We start from the raw sequence: 20,407 nt of genomic DNA, 5'->3' as shown, positions 1-20,407 counted from the left end.
CCGATCCAATGAAGGCTGCTTCAGGGGACTACTGAGATCAAAGCTCTAAACAGCCTATCAACACAACGGTCCCACACTTGGCATTTCCAACTTCCCAGATGACGTCTCTAACTGGGCCTCTGGTGACTTCACTAACATCTTTTTGTTAACACAGCCATTAGAGTTAACATAGCCACTAACAGAAAGGAAAAGACTGTCTCATCTCTTCCAACAGCATGGATCACCAACATTTTAATTAACTACTTAGTTGGAGGGGGGCAGAGTGATGAATGTGACAACAGACTCAGTGTCACCATCACTAGAGAGGTAAAATGATGTAAGTGCTTAAATGGACTTTTAAGTCAGACATATTTAGAACTGAAAGCCTTTAGTTGTATAATCTTGGTCAAATTACTTAATGTCATTAAATTTCAATATTCTTCTCTGAAACAGGGAAGTAATAACAGGGGTAATAACAGTTTAATATTTATGTTATTGTCATACCTAATGTTACTGTAAAAATTCAGTAAGGTACAAGTTATTTAGCACAGTGCACAGCAAAAAGCTGTTGTACTCTACTGCTGAATTCGGAAATGTAATAAATCTATCTTAGAATAAAAGATATAGGTAATTCAGTTTAAATTCTTACAAGATGAAAGCCATTTTTTCCCATGAAAATAAGTATTTCAAGTTTAATTATAGTTGGACTCCTAAGTGTACTGATGGTGGTAATCGCATTCCTGAAAGGCACATACTACGATTACACAGATGCATGGTTCCCAGCCTGGCTGGCCTCAGAATCACCTGAAGATGCAACAGACAAAAAAAATTACCCACAGATTTCGGCCCTCATACCAGATCTACTCTCTGGGCATAAAACTTGGGTCTCTGCATTTATAACTCCACAGAAGATTCTGATTTGCAACAAAGTTGGAAAACCACCCTCTTGGGTTATACTCAGATTTGCTAGCTAGAAGTTTTATCTTAAATCTCATGCTAGGTTCTAACAAGTCTTTATCTTTACTGAATAACATACTCAAAATGAATAAATATCACAACCAAACTGAGTGATTCTAATAGTTTTTTCTAGGAGTTCTCGTAGATGCCTAATCACATTAGGCATCTGGGTGAATTTTAGCTGACCAAAGTGGAGTGATTCTCTAGTATCTTAAGTGACAATTTCTTTAAAACAGCAAAGTAATATTTTATTCCAAGTCTACTAGGACTCTCTAGGTTTTCTATCACATGCACTGATGAGCATAATTCTAAACTACCCACTCTGCTGTCTGTCACTTACCTGCGAACAGGCTGTGCAAGTTTGCTGCGAGGCACTGGTATACCCCCAGCAGAAGGGGCACTGGGTCTGGGTAAGCCACTTCTCATCGCGGTTGTCCCTGCAGGTCTGGTTAGAGTAGTGCTGTTGATATTGTTGGGAGGATTTGCTGGGACTGTGTTCGGAACCATGGGAGGCCCAGGTGAGGAGGTGGTCTGTGTGAGCTGTGTTGTTTCTTGGCTCCCAGGAGAACCAGAGCCAGGGTTACTAAATGCTTTTACTGGTTGCCGGAGAGCCAAAGGAGATGGTGCTGCAGGGGAGCGGAATTTGCCTGGAGAAGGTACTGCAGAATGGCAAAGAAAAATCAATGTTTTTAGTAGAAACTAAGTGTAAGTGAACCAGTGCTTTACATTATACTTGGTGACTAGGCCACAGTACATCTGTATTCACAAAAACTCGCTCTACAGAAATGCAAGAAATAAAGAACATTTCTGGGCTGACAAAACAAAACAAGAGAACTGGTAAATCCTAATTAACCGAATCCTTATTCAGAGGACTGCAACTCTACTTCATGACAGTATTTTAACTCTGCCCTGCTAGGAATCCACAATACCAGAAGAGAAAAGGCACTGCAGGGTTCTATTTCACTGCAGCAGCTAACCTGAGCCATATTCTAGAAATGAAAAAATGGCTATGACATATTGACTAGAATTTGAAACATACTCTCCCTTCAAAAAGATCATTCATGTAAACATGTTATCAAATATCTGGTGGCTATATTTCAAAGTCCTATGTCACCTTTAGTGTAACTTAAAACTTAGAAATAAAACATTAAAAACAAAACAGAAAAGCTTCTACTATTGTGCTTCACCAAGCAGAGAAGTTATAATTCTAAGGGCATATCAAGATGTGTTTGAAGACACAGGATAAAGATGGTACATTCTTCAAGAATGTCAATTCTAGAAGTTAACACAATTTTAAGTTAAAACAAATACTGATACATGAAAGAATAAAACATAAAATTTGCATTAATTTTTAAGCCAAAATAAAAAATAATTTATATTTATAAAAAATATAAATAAGTTTTATTATCGTGGTTGTACCTTAATGTTTTAAGTTCAGATCTCCTAGGGGACACATTCATCGTTCCCTGTTTATTTGGTTTAGCTAAGTCACCTCTAAAAGGGCATCAATTTTAGTTTCTTCAAATGTCCACGAATGGCTACACACCATATAAATAAAATTTTACCTTGACTTGCTTATCTAACAAAGAATTTGGGAGGTGAAAAGGATGGAGATGGGGAAGGGGAGAGTTGGATAAAAGGCAGAATCAGGTCACCCTATTCTCACTCAACACCCATTAGTTTGGGGATGTTATGACTAAAGGGAAAACCTTAGTCTTAAGACTCCAGAAGTAGGATTATACCACACAACTCCATCTTCCTCACTTCTACTCATCTGTCTAAATGGTATAGGTAACAGTAAGGTCTACCACAGTAGCAGGTAGGAAAGGAAAAAATGGATGAGTCTGGTCACTATTTTCTACCGCTGAGAGAAAGTAGAGAGGATACACTTTAGCTTCAAAAGTCCCAAATGGGAAATTCCTCTCTTACCTTCCTTACAGTAAGATTTTTTTTTAATACATAGCCTCCTTCCTTCCCAACTGATCTTTCCTGCCAAATTTCAGCATCTCTGTACTTAAAATATATTAGGCCCCCAGTAGTTGACAGACTCAAATGATCTCTTCTTGGCTCCAAAAACCCTAGAGCCATGATTCCCAAACTTGACTGTGCATCAGAATCCCGAGGCACTTTTAAAAAAAGAACACAGAAACCCAGGCACCACCTCCAGAAAATCCGATCTAGAATGAAACTCAGATATTTATTATTAAAACCACCAAAAGAGTTTCAAGCCATGATGGCAAAACTGGGAAGAGGGGTTACCTTCCTACTTGTAAACACCTATACAACTGGACAGAATATACAGAACAGTTTTCAAATATTGGACAACAGGCAGCACAGAACTGTAATTCCCAAGAAAAGGAAAGTAAATGTGATGAGCTCTGTGAGCACACCGGCTTTTCTGAGGGGAGGGACATGCTTTTTGGAATGTAGAGCAATAAGGATCCTGAGCAGATGAAAGTTATCTTGCTGAGCTGAGAAGACAAAAGTTGGAATTTTGAGGAGCAGAATACCTCTGCTGCGGGAGCTGCTCCAGAAGACCTCCAAAACTCAGCTGAGGAGTCTGCTTGAATCTTTGGATAAATATTGTGCTGCACATATACCAAGTGAAGTTCCAGGAGACTGAGCAAAGGAAGACTGAAACACTGTAAACTAAACAAAGCCTATTACTTGAAAATAAACATATAGTAAGTTAAATTGGCAAAAAAAAAAAAAAAAGTAGATGAAAAATAAGCCAACAATAAAAATAAAATGTAATGTTAAAAGGTACTTAGTTATTCCAGAATAAAAGAGGAGGGAGAAAAAACAACAACAAAAAACAAAGATCTGAAGGGACAGAGAGAAAACAAACTGAACTTGCAAACCAACCATATTGATAACAGCATTGAGTATGAACAGCAATCACTCCAATGAAAAGGTAATGACTGTTGGTACCCACAAGAGAAAGAGCAACATGCTATCTAAAAGAAACACATTCTAGAGAATACTTTCCAAGATGGCAGAGGAGTAGGAGACCTTAGTTTTGTCTGGTCCCAGTAATTCAGCTAGATAAGTTACCAAAGCATTCCGAACCCCCGAGAACTCAACCGGAGATGTAAGAAAAGAATTGCTGCAATTCTACAAACAGAAAAGTGGCCACTTTCTGCAAGAATGACAAGATGGAAAAACTCCCTGAAAAATGAGAAGAAGAGGCAGTACTAACTGCCAGGGGCCTAATCAGTATGGGCATAAATAAGATGTCAGAACAATAATTATAAAGATACTAGCTGGGCTTGAAAAAAGCATAGAAGACACTAAAGAATCCCTTTTTGGAGAAATAAAAGAACTAAAATCTAATCAAGTCAAAATAAAAAAGGCTATTAATGAGATATGATTAAAAATGGAGGCCCTAACTACTAGGATAAATAGGCAGAAGAAAAAATTAGTGATAGAGAAGAAAATATGATGGAAAAAAGAAGCTGAGAAAAAGAGAGATAAACAACTACTGGATCATGAGGGGAGAATTCAAGAGATAAGCGATATCATAAAGCAAAACATTATTAGAATAATTGGGATCCCAGAAAAAGAGGAAAGAGAGAGAGGGGAGCAGAAGGTATACTGAAGCAAATTATACAGAGAACTTTCCTAATCTGGGGAAGGAAACGGGCATCCAAATCCAGGAGGGACAGACAACCCCTCAAAATCAGTTAAAACAGGACAACAAAACAACATTTAATAGTGAAACTTGCAAATCTCAGAGACAAAGAGAAATACTCAAAGCAGCCTTGGACAAGAGGTCCATAACCACCTACAAAGATAGAAACATGAGACTGACAGCAGACCTATCCACAGAGACCTGGAGGCCAGAAGGACTGGCATGATATATTTAGTGTGCTAAAAAATAAAAATATGCAGCCAAGAATACTTTATCCAGCAAGGATGTTGTTCGAAATAGGAGTGATAAGCTTCCAGGACAAACAGAAAATAAAAGAATTTGTGATCACCAAACCAGCCCTACAAGAAATATTAAGAGGGGTCCTTTAAGCAAAGAGAGAGCCCAAAAGTAACACAGACCAGAAAGGAATGGAGACAATATAAAGAAACAGTCACTTTACAGGTAATACAATGGCACTAAATTCACATCTTTTAATAGTTACTCTGAAGGTAAATGGGCTAAATGCCCCAATCAAAAGACACAGGGTATCAGACTGGATAAAAATGCTCATCAATATGCTGTCTGTAAGGGTGCCTGGGTGGCTCAGTGAGTTAAGCCGCTGCCTTTGGCTCAGGTCATGATCTCAGGGTCCTGGGATTGAGTCCCGCATCGGGCTCTCTGCTCAGCGGGGAGCCTGCTTCCTCCTCTCTCTCTCTGCCTGCCTCTCTGCCTACTTGTAATCTCTGTCAAATAAATAAATAAATCTTTAAAAAAAAAATATGCTGTCTGTAAGAGACTCATTTTAGACCAAAAGACACCTCCAGATTGAAAGTAAGGGTGTGGTAAGACATCATTATGCTAATAAACATCAAAAGAAAGCGTGGGTAGCAATCTTTATTTCTGACAAATTAGATTTTAAACCAAAGACTGTAGGTAAGAGATGAGGAAGGACACTATATTATACTTAAAGGGTCTATCCACAAGAAGATCTAACAATTATAAATATTTATTCCTCTACCATGCGTCAGCCAATTATATAAACCAATTAATAGCAAAATTTAAGAAACACATCAATAATAATATAGTAATAGTAGGGGACTTTAACACCCCACTCACTGCAATGGATAGATCATGTAAGCAGATCAGCAAGGAAACAAGGGCTTTGAATAACAACACTGACCAGATGGGCTTCACAAATACATTCAGACCATTCCATCTTAAAGAACAGAATACACATTCTTCTAGAGTGCATGTGGAATATTCTCCAGAACTGATCACACATTTGGTCACAAATCAGGTCTCAACTGGCAACAGAAAAGTGGGATCATTCCCTGCATATTTTCCGAAAACAATGCTTTGAAAATGTAACTCAATCACAAGAAGATATTTGGAAAGAACTCAAAAACATGGAGGCTAAAAGCATCCCACTAAAGAATAAGTGGGTCAACCAGGAAACTGATGAATTAAAAAAATTGTTGGAAACAAATGAAAATAAAACTGTTTAAAACTTTTGGGGGACGCCTGGGTGGCTCAGTTGGTTAAGCAGCTGCCTTCGGCTCAGGTCATGATCCCAGCGTCCTGGGATCGAGTCCCACATCGGGCTCCTTGCTCCGCAGGGAGCCTGCTTCTCCCTCTGACTCTGCCTTCCACTCTGCCTGTGCTCGCTCTCGCTCGCTCTCTCTGACAAATAAATAAAATCTTAAAAAAAAAAAAAAAAAAAACAAAACTTTTGGGATGCAGCAAAGGCGGTCCAAAGAGGGAAGTATATATAGCATTACAAGCCTTTCTCAAGAAACAAGAAAGGTCTCAGATACACAACCTAACCATTCACCTTAAGGAGCTAGATAAAGAACAGCAAATAAAGCATAAACCTGACAGAAGAAGAGAATTAATAAAGATCAGAGCAGAAATCAATGAAACAGAAACCAAAAGAACAGTAGAACAGATGAATGAAACTAGGAGCTGGTTCTCTGAAAGAATGAGATTGATAAGCCTCTGGCCAGACTTATCAAAAAGAAAAATGACCCAAATAAATAAAATCATGAATGAGGAACGATCACAATCAACACCAAAGAAATACAATTTTAAGAACATGTTATGAACAACTATATGCCAACAAATTAGCGAATCTGGAAAAATGGATTCATTCTTAGAGATGTACAAACTACCAAAACTGAAAAAGGAAGAAACAGAAAGCCTGAACAGACCCATAACCAGCAAGGAATCTGAAGCCAACAAACAGGAGTCTGGGGCCAGATGGCTTCCCAGGAGAATTCTACCAAACATTTAATAAAGAATTAATACCCATTTTTCTGAAGCTACTTCAAAAAGCAAAATGGAAGGAAAACTTCCAAATTCTTTCCATGAGTTGGTCCCAACATTATGTTAGTCCCAAAACCAGACAAAGACCCCACCAAAAGGAAGAATTACAGACCAATATCCCTGATGGACATGGATGCAAAAATTGTCACCAAGACCCTGGCCAATAGGGGGATGCTTGTGGGGCTAAGTTCGTTAAGTGGCTGCTTTCTGTTTGGGTCATGGTCCTGAGATTGAGTCCTACACTGGGCTCCCTGCTCAGTGGGGAGTCTGCTTCTCCCACTCCACCTCACCCCTGCCCCCTTGTCCACTCATGTGCATGAGTGCACACTTTCTCAGGTAAATAAATAAAATCTTTAAAAAAAGTACTAGCCAGGGCGCCTGGGTGGCTCAGTGGGTTAAAGCCTCTGCCTTCACTCAGGTCATGATCCCGGGGTCCTGGGACGGAGCTCCGCGTTGGACTCTCTGCTCGGCGGGGAGCCCGTTTCCCCCTCTCTGTCTCTGCCTGCCTCTCTGCCTACTTATGATCTCTGTCAAATAAATAAATAAAATCTTAAAAAATTAAAAAAAAATACTAGCCAACAGGATCCAACAGTACATTAAAAAGATTATTCACCATGGCTAAGTGAGATTTATTCCTGGGCTGCAGGGGTGGTTCAACATTGGCAAATCAATGTGATACACTACATTAATACTACACTACATTAATAAAAGAAAGGGCAGGATGCCTGGGTGGCTCAGTTGGTTAAGCATCTGCTTTCGGCTCAGGTCATGATCCTGGGATGCTGGGATTAAGCCCAGAGTTGGGTCCCCTACTCAGTGGGGAGTTTGCTTCTCCCTCTCCCTCTGCCCCTCCCCTGCTTGTGCTTGCTCCCTTGCTCTGTCTCTAATAAATAAAGCTTTAAAAAAATAAAAATAAAATATAAGAGAAAGAATCATATGATCCTCTCAAGAGATGCAGAAAACACATCTGACAAAGCACAGCATCCTTTCTTGATTAAAAGTCTTCATAGTGTAGGAACAGAAGGAACATACCTCAGCATCATAAAAGCCATATACAAAAAGCCCACAGTGAATATCATTCCCAATGGGGAAAACCGAGAGCTTTTCCTCTAAGGTCAGGAACATGGCAAGGATATCCACTATCACCACTGCTGTTCAACATAATACTAGAAGTCCTAGCCTCAGCAATCAGATCAATCAATCAATCAATCAATAGATAGATAGATAGGTAGGTAAATAAATAAATAAATAAATAAATAAATAAATAAATGACATCCGAATCCACACTCTTTGCAGATGACATGATACTCTGTGTGGAAAACCCGAAAGGCTCCATCTCAAAATTGCCAGACCTCATACAGCAATTCAGCAAAGTACAGGATATAAAATCAAGCACAGGTATCAGTTGCATTTCTATACACTAACAATGAGACAGAAGAGAAATTAAGGAGTGGACCCCATTTACAACTGCACCAAAACCATAAGATATCTAAGAATAAAACTAACCACAGAGTCAAAGTATCTATATTTAGAAAACTACAGAACACTCATGAAAGAAATGGAAGGAGACAGAAAGAAATGGAAAAACATTCCATGCTTATGGATTGGAAGAACAAGTCTTATTAAAATGTTTGCTACTTAGAGCAATCTATACATTCAATGCAATCCCTATCAAAATACCATCAACTTTTTTCTCAGAGTTGGATATGGATGGAATTAGAGGGTATGATGCGAAGTGAAATAAATCAATCAGAGAAAGACAATTATCACCATATCTCACTGATATGTGGAATTTAAGAAACAAAACAGAGTATTATAGGGGAAGGAAGGAAAAAAGGAAACAAGATGAAACAGGAGAAGGAAACAAACCATAAGCCACTTCTTCTTTTTTCTTTTTTAAAGATTTTATTTATTTATTTGACAGAGATCACAAGTAGGCAGAGAGGCAGACAGAGAGAGAAGAAAGGAAGCAGGCTGCCTGATGAGCAGAGAGCCCGATGCGGGGCTGGGATCATGACCTGAGCCAAAGGCAGAGGCTTTAACCCACTGAGCCACCCAGGCGCCCCTCATAAGCCACTCTTAACAACAGGAAACAATCTGAAGATTGCTGGAGGGGAAGGTGGTGGGGGGATGGGATAACTGGATGATGGACACTAAGGAGGGCACGTGATGTAACAGAGCACTGGATATATGACTGATGAATCACTGACCTCTACCTTTGAAACTGATAATACACTATATGTTAATAAATTGAATTTAAATAAAAATACGGAAGGAAGGAATAGGTTTTAGACATAAAAACATAGGTCTTAGACATTTTAGACATAAAAACATAGGTTAAAAGTAAAAGAACAGAAAAAGCTACACAAGACCAATTATGAAAAAGCTGGAATGTCTAAAATAACAAGAGAAAAAAAAGATTACCATGAGAAATAGAGTTCAATGTTAAAGGGGTTGATTCAGAAGAGAACATAACATATACCCAAAAACAGATGTATGAAACACGTGAAACAAACTGACGTAACTGAAAGCTGGGGGAAAGTCTATAATTAGATATTTCAATACTACTCCACTCTCAGTAACTGATAAAACAAGTAGGTAGAAAATCAGAAAGGACATAGAAGACAAATACCACCACCAATCAAATTAGCCTGACATTTAAAGAACACTCTACTCAACTGATCATAGTTCAAACTTTCATTAGTGGGTGAATGACCAAAACTGTGATGTATCCATACAATAAAATATTACTCAGCAATAAAAAGGGAGTAAACTGCTGATATAATAAGGATGACTCTAAAAATAATGCTGAGTTAATTAAGTGCCAGAAACAAAACAGCACATATTGAAGGACTCCATTTATATAAAGTTCCAGAAAAGGCAAATCTAATTTATGGAAACAAAGCAGATCAGATATTTGCTTGAAGTTGGAAGAACTGACAGGGAAGATGCGGGGCTGGGGATGATGGAAATGTTCTATGACTTTACTATATTGGTGGTTATATGAACGTGTGTGTGTGTGTGTGTTTAAAGATTTATTTATCTGAGAGAGAGAGAGAGAGAGTGAGCACATGGGTGCACAGTGGGGAAGGAGAGGTAGAGAGAAACTCCCAAGCCAGCTCCGGAGCATGGAGCCTGAGGGAATGCGGGATCTCAAGACTGAGATCACAACCTGAGCTGAAACTAAGAGTTAGTTGCCCAACTGACTGTGCCACCCAGGCATCCCACGAATGTGAAGTTTTGCTGAAATTCAAAATGTGTTTTTAAAATTCCACCTGAATACAGCTGACTTTAAGAAAACTTCATAAGGGATTCTACAGTAGAGCCAAGGCTGAGAATAATGACTCGCGAATAATTCATGTCCTGGTTCCCCAACAACTGTTGCAGTCTCCTCTGTAGAAAACTGAAGATGTCCACAGGGTCTGAGTACTCCTGAATTGCAAATTCCATGATTTTCATGAAGATTTTTTTTTTAACTCTTACATAATCCATATTGCCCTTTCTACAGGTGACTATAAATATATTTTCTCAACTCCATTCTCCAAACTTAGCCTTATCTCCCTTGCCAGATCAGTCTCTACCCAAGCTGTTCCAGTGGTTTCCTGGAGGCTTACTGGGTAACTAAGGCTCCCAGGCTCTAATTTATCTAGCCACTACTTGAGGGTGTGGCCTGGACCTCATCCTTCTAGTACCAACTCCAAAAAGGCCATCGTCAGTCCTAGCTTTTCCAATGGTTGGTAGTCTTTCAGCTAGGATTTGGTTTTTGCAGGAATGCAGGTTTCTGATAGGAGCAAGAACAGTACAGTTCAGAGGATCATAAGCTTCAAAGAGTATTCTGGAAAAGTCTGGGGAGTTGAGGAAAGATGGCAATGAGGTGAGATTAAGAGATGCACTAAAACACTGTGACTGACAATCTGCTAGATGAGGGATGACCAGAGTCCTAGGACTCCTTCTTATGGTGACTGATGTAAAGCCCATGGTGAAATTAGGCACTTACACTAATGAGACTAAGAGTGCTTCATTTCTACATGACAACCTTACACATATGGGAATATGTCTATAATGCTCTGAATGTCTTACACAAACCTTACCTTGAAAACAAGCTTTGTGCAAAGCATCTTTTCCTCTGGAATAACTTTGGACAGTTTTTTGAACTGATACTACTAATACCAGGGAAATTATTGTCTCTCAAAATTTTTATTTTATTTTTTAAAAAAGATTTTCCTATTTATTCATTTGATAGAGACACAGCAAGAAAGGGAATACAAGCAGAGGGAGTGGGAGAGGGAGAACTTCCCACCGAGCAGGGAGCCGCATCCGGGGCTCGATCCCAGGACCCTGGGATCACGACCTCAGCTGAAGGCAGATGCTTAACAACTGAGCCACCCAGGCGCCCTCTCTCAAAATTTTTAAAAAATGTGAATCTCAGACTTTCACTTGGGAAAATGGGATAGATGCATTTTTCTCTATTTCTTTCACTTAAGTATAATTTAAAACCCTAAGCATGATATTTAAAATAGACATAAAATTCTGATGTGGAGTGGAAAAAGAAGACTGCCTAGGGACCTTGAGACCTAAGGGATGACATAATCATGAATTACTAGGGTTTTCTTCTTGCTACATACACCCCAAATTGGAGCAGAAGAAACTGGCAACCTGGAAAAGCCATTAGGTGTGACAGAGGAAAAAGTCTGCTCTCTCTAGCCAAAGGGCTAGGAAAGAGAGCTTTTAGATATCACTATTCTACTCCAGCCAAACACTACAGAGAAACTGTAGCCTTACTCTCACCCATCAGCAAGGGCTGGTGGGGTGTCCAGACTACTATTCTTGTGAGGTTTAACAAGGTGCCCCATATATTCTCCAGGAAGGGGTCAGAGAACAAGATAATCAGATGTTCTTTCCTCTCCTCATGGGTTAGTGTCAGAGGAGGTCCAGTATAGAGTCAGGACCTTGAGGATTGCTCAGTGGTAACACGCCCACCTCCACCACAGTGTGAATGGAGACCAAGTGCGGAGCCAGAACGACTACCTCCACCCACCTGTCCCCTCCGCCTTGGGTGCCAGCAAAGACTGAGTAGAAAACCCAGGTTTCTATTTCCACCTAGTAGTAATAAAATACCACCAAGCCTCAGCCATCAAATGTCTGAGTGGTGTCAGAGAAAGACACAATAAGCCAGAAAAAACAAAACCAGAAACAAAGTATCAAAAAAGAAAATCACAGACTGATCTCTCTCAGGAATGTAGATGTATAATTCCTTAATAAATTATTAGCATACAGAACTCAATTTTATATATATATATAAAATCTCATATACCATGATCAAGTGGGGTTTATTCCAGGATGCAAAGTTGGTTCAAAATTTGAAAATCAGGGGCGCCTGGGTGGCTCAGTGGGTTAAGCCGCTGCCTTCGGCTCAGGTCATGATCTCGGGGTCCTGGGATCAAGTCCCGCATCGGGCTCTCTGCTCAGCAGGGAACCTGTTTCCCTCTCTCTCTCTCTCTGCCTGCCTCTCCATCTACTTGTGATTTCTGTCAAAATAAATACATAAAAATCTTTAAAAAAAAAAAAAAGAAAGAAAATCACAGACTGATCTCTCTTAGGAATGTAGATGTATAATTCCTTAATAAATTATTAGCATACAGAACTCAATTTTATATATATATATATATATAAAATCTCATATACCATGATCAAGTGGGGTTTATTCCAGGATGCAAAGTTGGTTCAAAATTTGAAAATCAGGGGCGCCTGGGTGGCTCAGTGGGTTAAGCCTCTGCCTTTGGCTCAGGTCATGATCTCAGGGTCCTGAGATCGAGCCCCACATCAGGCTCTCTGCTCAGCAAGGAGCCTGCTCCCCCCCTCCCACCTGCCTCTCTGTCTACCTGTGATCTCTGTCTGTGAAATAAATAAATAAAATCTTTTAAAAAAACCCTGAAAATCAATCAATGTCATCCACCATAAAACAGGCTAAAGGAAAGTCACATGATCACATCTACTGCAGCAAAAAGCATCTAACAAAATTTAACACATATTCATGATAAAAATTCTGAGAAAAACAGGAATGGGAGAACCTGAACTTGTTAAAGAACATTCATAAAAAATATACATATAACATTATACTTAATGGTGAAAGACTACTTCCCCTCTAAGGAACAAAACAAAAATATATGCTCTTACCACTCTTATTCATAGTGCTGGAAGTTCTAGCTAGTGCAATAAGCAAGAAATTAAAAGGCATATAAACTCAAAAGAAACGGTCTTCAGATTGTTACCTCAAAAATCCCAAGGAATCCACACAAAAAATAACTTCTAGAAATACTGAGTTCAGTAAAGTCACAGGATAGAAGATTAACATATAACAATCTACTGTATTTCTATATAGCAGTAATGAATGTACAGAAATCAAAATAAAAAATATAACACTACTTACATTGCTCCCCAAAAAGAGAAATAGAAATATTTAGATGTAAATCTCATATAAACAAAACTCAGCAAGTTTCAGCAAATAGCACAGGTTAGCTGTGAAAATCAAATGAGTATTATTTGTATAAACAGTTGGCAAATGTGTAATATTACACAAACTGTAAGGCATACTACATCTGCGCCTTCCTTATCTAGGGAATATTGGAGCCTTTCAGCCTGTTGCAGCTGAGTTCTCTGGAAAGATATTCAACAATGCCACTCAAGACAATCATCTCCCAGGCCATCCTTATAAACACAGGGATAAGTTAGGCTTTACTGTCCAAATTAATTATGACAGTAGGTTATAATTTCTCTTTACTCACTTTGGATACTGAGAATTGCACTTAAATCGAGGCATAAAATGAAGCTGTTATCTACTCTGAACAAGAATTAGAACTCTATTTAGAACTCTATTTATAAAACTGACATATGACTAAAAATACTGACCTCAGTGTCTCAGTTAAGCCACCTCTGAAATGAAATGGTGGGTAGTATGAGGATTCCTATTTTCAAATATTCATTGTTTTTGTCTTTTAGTAAGCATTTAATAAAAATGGTAAGTTTTCTAATTGAGGCTTAGAAAACACAATAGGCACTTTAGAATGGGAAAAACTGAGTAAATTATATATTGTTTTTTAGCTTGATAAATATTCAGAGTGTTTTATAAATAATGTATCTCAAATGTAAATAGCAACATGAAAAAAACATAGATACTCCAAATGGTTCTCTTTACAGTGATGTGTCCAAACTAAAAATTCCATTAATTGTATAATTGCTAAAAATATGTAAATATCAAATATATAGTTTACAATAAAAATATACACATTCTGAAACACTGGCCACTATGACTAATGGGGGGAGAGAAACATTTATTAAAATAGATATGCCATTCAATTAATTAACCAAAATTAAAAACAAAAATACTTGTTAACTCTCCCTTACTATAGTAAGTTACATCATCCCAGTTACACACCATCAAGGATTGTAAGAGGTTACTGACATAATAAAGACTTAAAAAAAAATAAGTTCTGGTTATTAAAGACTTCAGAGATGATGTAAATATGATTCTTTCGTTATAGTCAAAAAATCCTTGCTACAAGAGTCACTAGTGATTATCTGTTCCCACCTTTTCACTGTGTAGAAAAGAAAACTTGCCACAACCACAGAGATCAACTGAGCAATAAAAAAGAAAGAAGCTGAACCCACAACTCCTCAAATCCCAGATTGGTATTCTTCACTGGGAATTAAGAGAGAAACACCTCCGGAAGTAGAAATTAAAATGTTATTTTCACCATTTTTATTTTTAACTAGACTCAGGACATATTTGTGGGGCTACTATCCTAGACAGGTTTCATAAGACATGATACCAAGGCCTATTAAATTTGTGAAGGCTGACAAATAATCACACACACACAAAATTAACAACGCATAGAAGTCTTTGATTTCTTCTTCCATTACTATACATGAGTCACCATTATTTTTGTAAGCACACAGTTATCATGAGAAGATTTATTAGATGTAAGAGGCAGGAGACACCCCTGGGAATGGGCTTCACTATAGGTTTTCTTCCTTACATACAAAAAGATTAATAGATACGAATAAATAAGCTACTGACAAATACTTGCAGCATTAGGATTTTCAAAAGAGGCAAAAAGTATAAACTCAGAAGTTCACAACTGAGAAATGGATAAATGAAATTTGGTATATCCATACCAAATTGGATATACATCACAATACAAAGGAACAAAATACTAACATATGCTGTACTATGATGAACTTCGGAAACCTCATGCTAAGCCAGTCACAAAGATCACATATTGTATTTACAAGAAATAGCAGAGGCATAGGTAAAAGCAGAGACAGAAAGATTAGTGGTTGCCAGGGGCTGGAAGCAGTGGGAAATGGGTATGATATTTCTTATGTGGGTAATGAAGATCTCTAAGGTCAAAATAATTGCTCAGCTCTATAAATATAGTAAGAAACACTGACTTAAACACTTTAAAAGGATGAGTTTTATTTATTTAAAAGATTTTATTTATTCATTTGAAAGAGACAGTGAGCAAGTGAGCAAGTGAGGGAGCACAAGCAGTGGAGGGAGAGGGAGAGGGAGAAGCAGGTTCCCTGTTGAGCAGAGAGCCCAATGTGGGGCTCAATCCCAGGACCCTGAGATCATGACCTGAGCTGCTTAACTGACTGAGCCACCCAGGTGCCCCAAAAGGATGAATTTTATAACTAGGGAAGAAGAGCAAGGGTAAGAAATCTCAGAAAATAAGTAGCAGTATTTTTTTTTAACAGTTTTGCAATCTCCATAGACATTAAATTAGAAAATCTTAAATCAAAGTCCCTCTCTAAATGTTTAGAAAAAAAAGTTCCAAAGAAAAATGGGCAAGAGACAAGCACTGAGGTCAAATCCCATGTGAAGTTACTATTAAAAAAAGAAAAGAGCAGAATAACATTTTTTAAAAAAGATTTTATTTATTTATTTGACAGACAGAGATTACAAGTAGGAAGAGAGGTAGGCAGAGAGAGAGAGGAGGAAGCAGGCTCCCTGCTCAGCAGAGAGCCCGATGAGGGGCTCGATCCCAGGACCCTGAGATCATGACCCGAGCCGAAGGAAGAGGCTTTAACCCACTGAGCTACCCAGGCGCCCCCAGAATAACATTTCTACTAACAGTACACCTTGCCAGAAATCGTGTCCACCATGCACACATACACAAAAGATGAAAATTATAACCTAATATCTCAAATTCTAAAAACATTTAAGAAAATGATAAAAGATATGAAAGAACATCATAAAACAGAATGGGAAACATTAAAAAATGGGTGATAGAGAACACAGAAAAGAACTGGACATAAATCATCTTAAAATGAAGTCTATGGAAGAAAGAACACAAGAGTTACCACACATGACAGATAATGCTTTAAGAGAAATAGACAATGAAAAGAAACTTTTATAGAAAAAAAATGAAGATGGAAATGGATTCAAGGGAAGGCAACAGACACAGAAGATAGGTGAAGAATATCAACACATGTACAACAGGCACCCCCACGAAAAGAAGAAAGCCAAAGCAAGAGAAAAGAATACTAAAAACCATAATTTAAAAGACTGTCTGAAATTTTAAAATATGTGCAATTCCATACTGAAAGAACACACCACCTATCTGGGGAAATAAAATCAAAATGACCAACACTAAGATATATTCTCATAAATTATTGAACTTGAGCGCCTCAATGGCTCAGTTGGTTAAGTGGCTGATCCTTGATTCTTGGCTCAGGCCACGATATTGGGGTCCTGGGATCATGCCCCATGTCAGGCTGCACACTTAGTGGGAAGTCTGCTTCAGGATTCTCTCTCCCTTTGCCCTCCCTTCACTGGCTCACTCTCTCTCTAAAATAAAAAAGTAAATCTTAAAAAAAAAAAATGATTAAACTTTAAAGGAAAAGAAAACATCCTTTGGACATCCAGATAAAGAACCAAAGCAATGTAAGAGAAATAACTTTTTATTCCTGAGAAAAATGGAGTAATATATATTTAAGAAAATATGAACCAAAGATTTCATATCTAGTTAATGAATTTCAAATATAAAAAGGATGGACGAACTGTCATCAACACACAAATCTGGAGGGAATGGATACTGCTTCTTTAACTCCCTTTTAAGGAACCTACTAGAGAATGAAACAAGAAAGTTCAAACAAGAAAAATGATTGGTGAGACAACAATGTACAGACAACAATGTACAGACTGGTGGTAAGCGCTAAAATATTATTTAAGTGTAGAACTAAGACTAAATAAAAGTACAAATGACTCTTCAATCTGATAATGGATATGCAGTGTAACTGCAAAAAAAAAAAAGGAGCAAGCATATGTGAAAGGTTATATTAAGTATTTTCAGTAATCACATTGTATGATATTATGATAATGGTTTCCCCAGGTTTTGTGTATAATATGGGATAAAACAAATTGTTAAATGATATTTTAATTCTATCTGCTGGTGAGAGACAGAATTCTTAGAGCAAGATAAGGGAGATACAGGTGTAAGTTAAGAGATTAACTATCCTTAAGCCTTGAATTTGAATAGAAGTATCAGCATGAACTCATTAAGGCATTCAATCTTAAAATACACACAGTCAGGAATCTATGCATATATTTACTAGCTCCGGTAACTAAAAAAAACCTAGAAATAATGACCAACCCAGTAACAATTAATATAACTAAGAACTCAGATTTTGGTTTTGAAATTCCATTTCCTATCAAAGGAAATTATGACTTTTTTGAGAAATGATTAATCTGTGGCAGGAAATGTACAAGATGTGCCTATCCTATCATACCAGTTAGCAATAATTTATCAGACTACTAGGGTTATATCAAAAAGATTTGAGGGCCGGGGCGCCTGGGTGGCTCAGTGGGTTAAGGCCTCTGCCTTCAGCTCGGGTCGTGATCCCAGTGTCCTGGGATGGAGCCCCACATCAGGTTCTCTGCTCAGCAGGGAGCCTGCTTCCTCCTCTCTCTCTCTGCCTACTTCTCTGCCTACTTGTGATCTCTGTCTGTTAAATAAATAAATAAAATCTTCAAAAAAAAAAAAAAAAAAGACTTGAGGGCCAACTTGAAGAAACTTCCACCAAAGCTGGGAAAATGTCCAGAATGAATCAAAACACATAAAAAAAAATGTTTGAATCTATAAGAGCATAATGATACATATCTAAGAAAAATATGGGTCACCTTTGGAGGACGGTAGAGTGCCAATTTATTTTGTAACTGGTAAATAATGAGAAAGAATTAATTTATTCAGAATTTCCTAATGTAAGTATATTGCTGGGTGAGCAAAGAATAAAGGAAAGTTTCTCTCTATATAAATATTTTGACCAAAAAGAAAAAAAGGGAGTATCAGAATGGAAATAAACCAATTCTGCAATACCCAATAAAGTAAGGATATAGGTATTAGGCATCAGTGACTGATAATATCACACCAAAAAAGAGGTAGTCTTGCTTTGTGCACTTGTGGCTAAAGCAGCACACCCTCTATGAAGTAGTCTTCCCCCAAACAGCAAAACTGAATCCAGTTAAGCATCTAGATCCGATTACCACTTCATGGAAATACAGAGAAATGTACTAAACGACACCATGGAAAAGACATCAGCAAGATCTGGCCTGTGGATCTACATCCACAGCTATGGGGCCAATGATCTGGTGGTTTCTTTAAACAAACTTAACAACAGTGAGTACAGAGTTAGAAGAAAACTATAAATTAAGAGAAACGTAAAAAAACATAAAGAGGCAGAACTACAGTTTCATTTCTTGGATGATCAAAATGTCCAAAGAAGTAAGGAAGTGACTGCTATAAAAATTCAGAAGAAAGGCTACTCTGGGGAAGTGGGTCAAGGGAGGATTGTGTCTGGAAGCAGACAGGTAGTTTCTCAAGTAGCAAGTTACAGTCTCCTGATATGAATGGTGGTCACTAAAGGTTGTAATTCATTAAACTATGTATTATACGGTTTTCTGAATTCGTGTTATATTTTAAAATAACAAAATTTAACAAACAGATTTATAAATTCGAGAAGTTCTACAATCTCAGAATGTGGAGAGAAGTATTTTAACAAGGTTAACGTATAGCCTAAGGGAAAACTAGAAAGTAAAGAAGTGCACTAAGCTACAGTTTCACTATTATAAAAAGTGTTTCCTATAATGGTAGCAGCATTTTTGTCTTATCTATAAACTTGGGGGCTAGGAAGGAAAAAGAATAAACTGAGGTTAATTGAAATTAGGTATTTTTGAAGGCTTCCTAGCTCTAACTTTAATTTCCTAAAAGTCAGTCAGCTTTTAATCAGAAAAATAAAGGCACCAATTTCAGAGAGGAGAAAGTTTTGATTTAGGACTTCCTCTACAAAAGAAATTGACAGATGTAATGAAGATGTAACTAAAGAAGAAAAAAAGATCTTGGAAAATCAAAAAAGACTTACCAACTCTAAATGTAAGCAGAATCTATTCAACTATCATTCCAAAAATAGTGTGAAATGGCTAACAAGGATTTGTATGTTTGTAGAGAGCCCTATGCTCACTCCTTTCCCATTCTCTCAATTTTCTATAATAAAATCATGGGAAAGGGAACAACTCTTATGATTTTAACTGGATCTAAAAACTCCGTATGACAGAGCTGGCTTTGACCACAACTATAATAGAAGTAAAGAGGGACTAGACATGGGGGGGGGGTGGGGAAGGGAAGGATATAATGAGTATATCTTGTTTATGATACAGAGTCAATAAATACTTGTTAGTGAAAAGCGAATATAAGAAATTTTAAATTTTGGATCCAAGGTAACAGCAAAATTCCTAGCTTCTCCATTTTCAGATAGTCTGATATCAAACAGCATTTTAAACTCCTATCAATATGGCTTCTTATAAACATTTATCTCACCTTCTATAAATATTCAAAATACAGTGAATTCAAGCAGTATGGGACAAAAACCATCGCTAACTCATACTACATTTCCGCCTCTTTCTACTTAAAGAAACATACTTAAGGTATGTTTCTACATTTTAATTTGTCCTGATCTATGCATCAGTTTTTCTAAGTAGTCGTATTTTTCCCTCTGACTTGGTGAGGACTTTACTTTGTTTACCTCCACTTCACTGAGTTCCCAATAAATAGGAATGAAGATCTCTTTGTCAGAGCAGTTTAAGCAGTCATGCCCAGGAAGCCTTAACTATACACAATGGATTTTTTTTTCCTTAAAGAGATGGATGGGCTGAAGAAACAAAAAAACCCTTGCAAGAAGAAAATGCAAAGAGGAATTAGTCCAGCCTTGAGTTAGTGGCATGACTGTGCTCATTCAACAGATGTTTATGGTGTGGCCCTTTGTGCCAGGCAACACAGTTCTTACTTCTCTTCCCATCTTCAAACTCCAAATACCACTAAATGCAATTAAAATCAAAGTGACCAGGGTTCCTGAGTGGTTCTTAATTTTGGCTTAGGTCACAATCTCAGGGTCATGATATCAAGCCCTACTTTGGGCTCTGTGCTGAGCATGGAGACTGTGTAAGATTCTCTCTCTCCCTAT

At 37.8% G+C, this 20,407-nt stretch overlaps 1 protein-coding gene across 3 annotated transcripts in view; it reads right to left on the bottom strand.

The window, feature by feature from the left end:
• The window catches only part of SLAIN2 (SLAIN motif family member 2), a 93,036-nt gene that overhangs the window by 3,099 nt on the left and 69,530 nt on the right, over nucleotides 1–20,407 (bottom strand). For all 3 annotated transcript variants that reach the window (XM_045079721.1, XM_045079720.1, XM_004764931.3), the window contains one exon: nucleotides 1,277–1,595. In XM_045079721.1, the coding sequence (XP_044935656.1) occupies nucleotides 1,277–1,595 (319 nt within the window). The remainder of the gene's footprint in view (nucleotides 1–1,276; nucleotides 1,596–20,407) is intronic.

This window comes from Mustela putorius, unplaced genomic scaffold, assembly GCF_011764305.1.
Source record: "Mustela putorius furo isolate JIRA1106 unplaced genomic scaffold, ASM1176430v1.1 tig00000430_pilon_pilon_pilon, whole genome shotgun sequence".
Classification (NCBI taxonomy): domain Eukaryota; kingdom Metazoa; phylum Chordata; class Mammalia; order Carnivora; family Mustelidae; genus Mustela; species Mustela putorius.
This window is presented reverse-complemented; position numbering and strand designations above follow the sequence as displayed.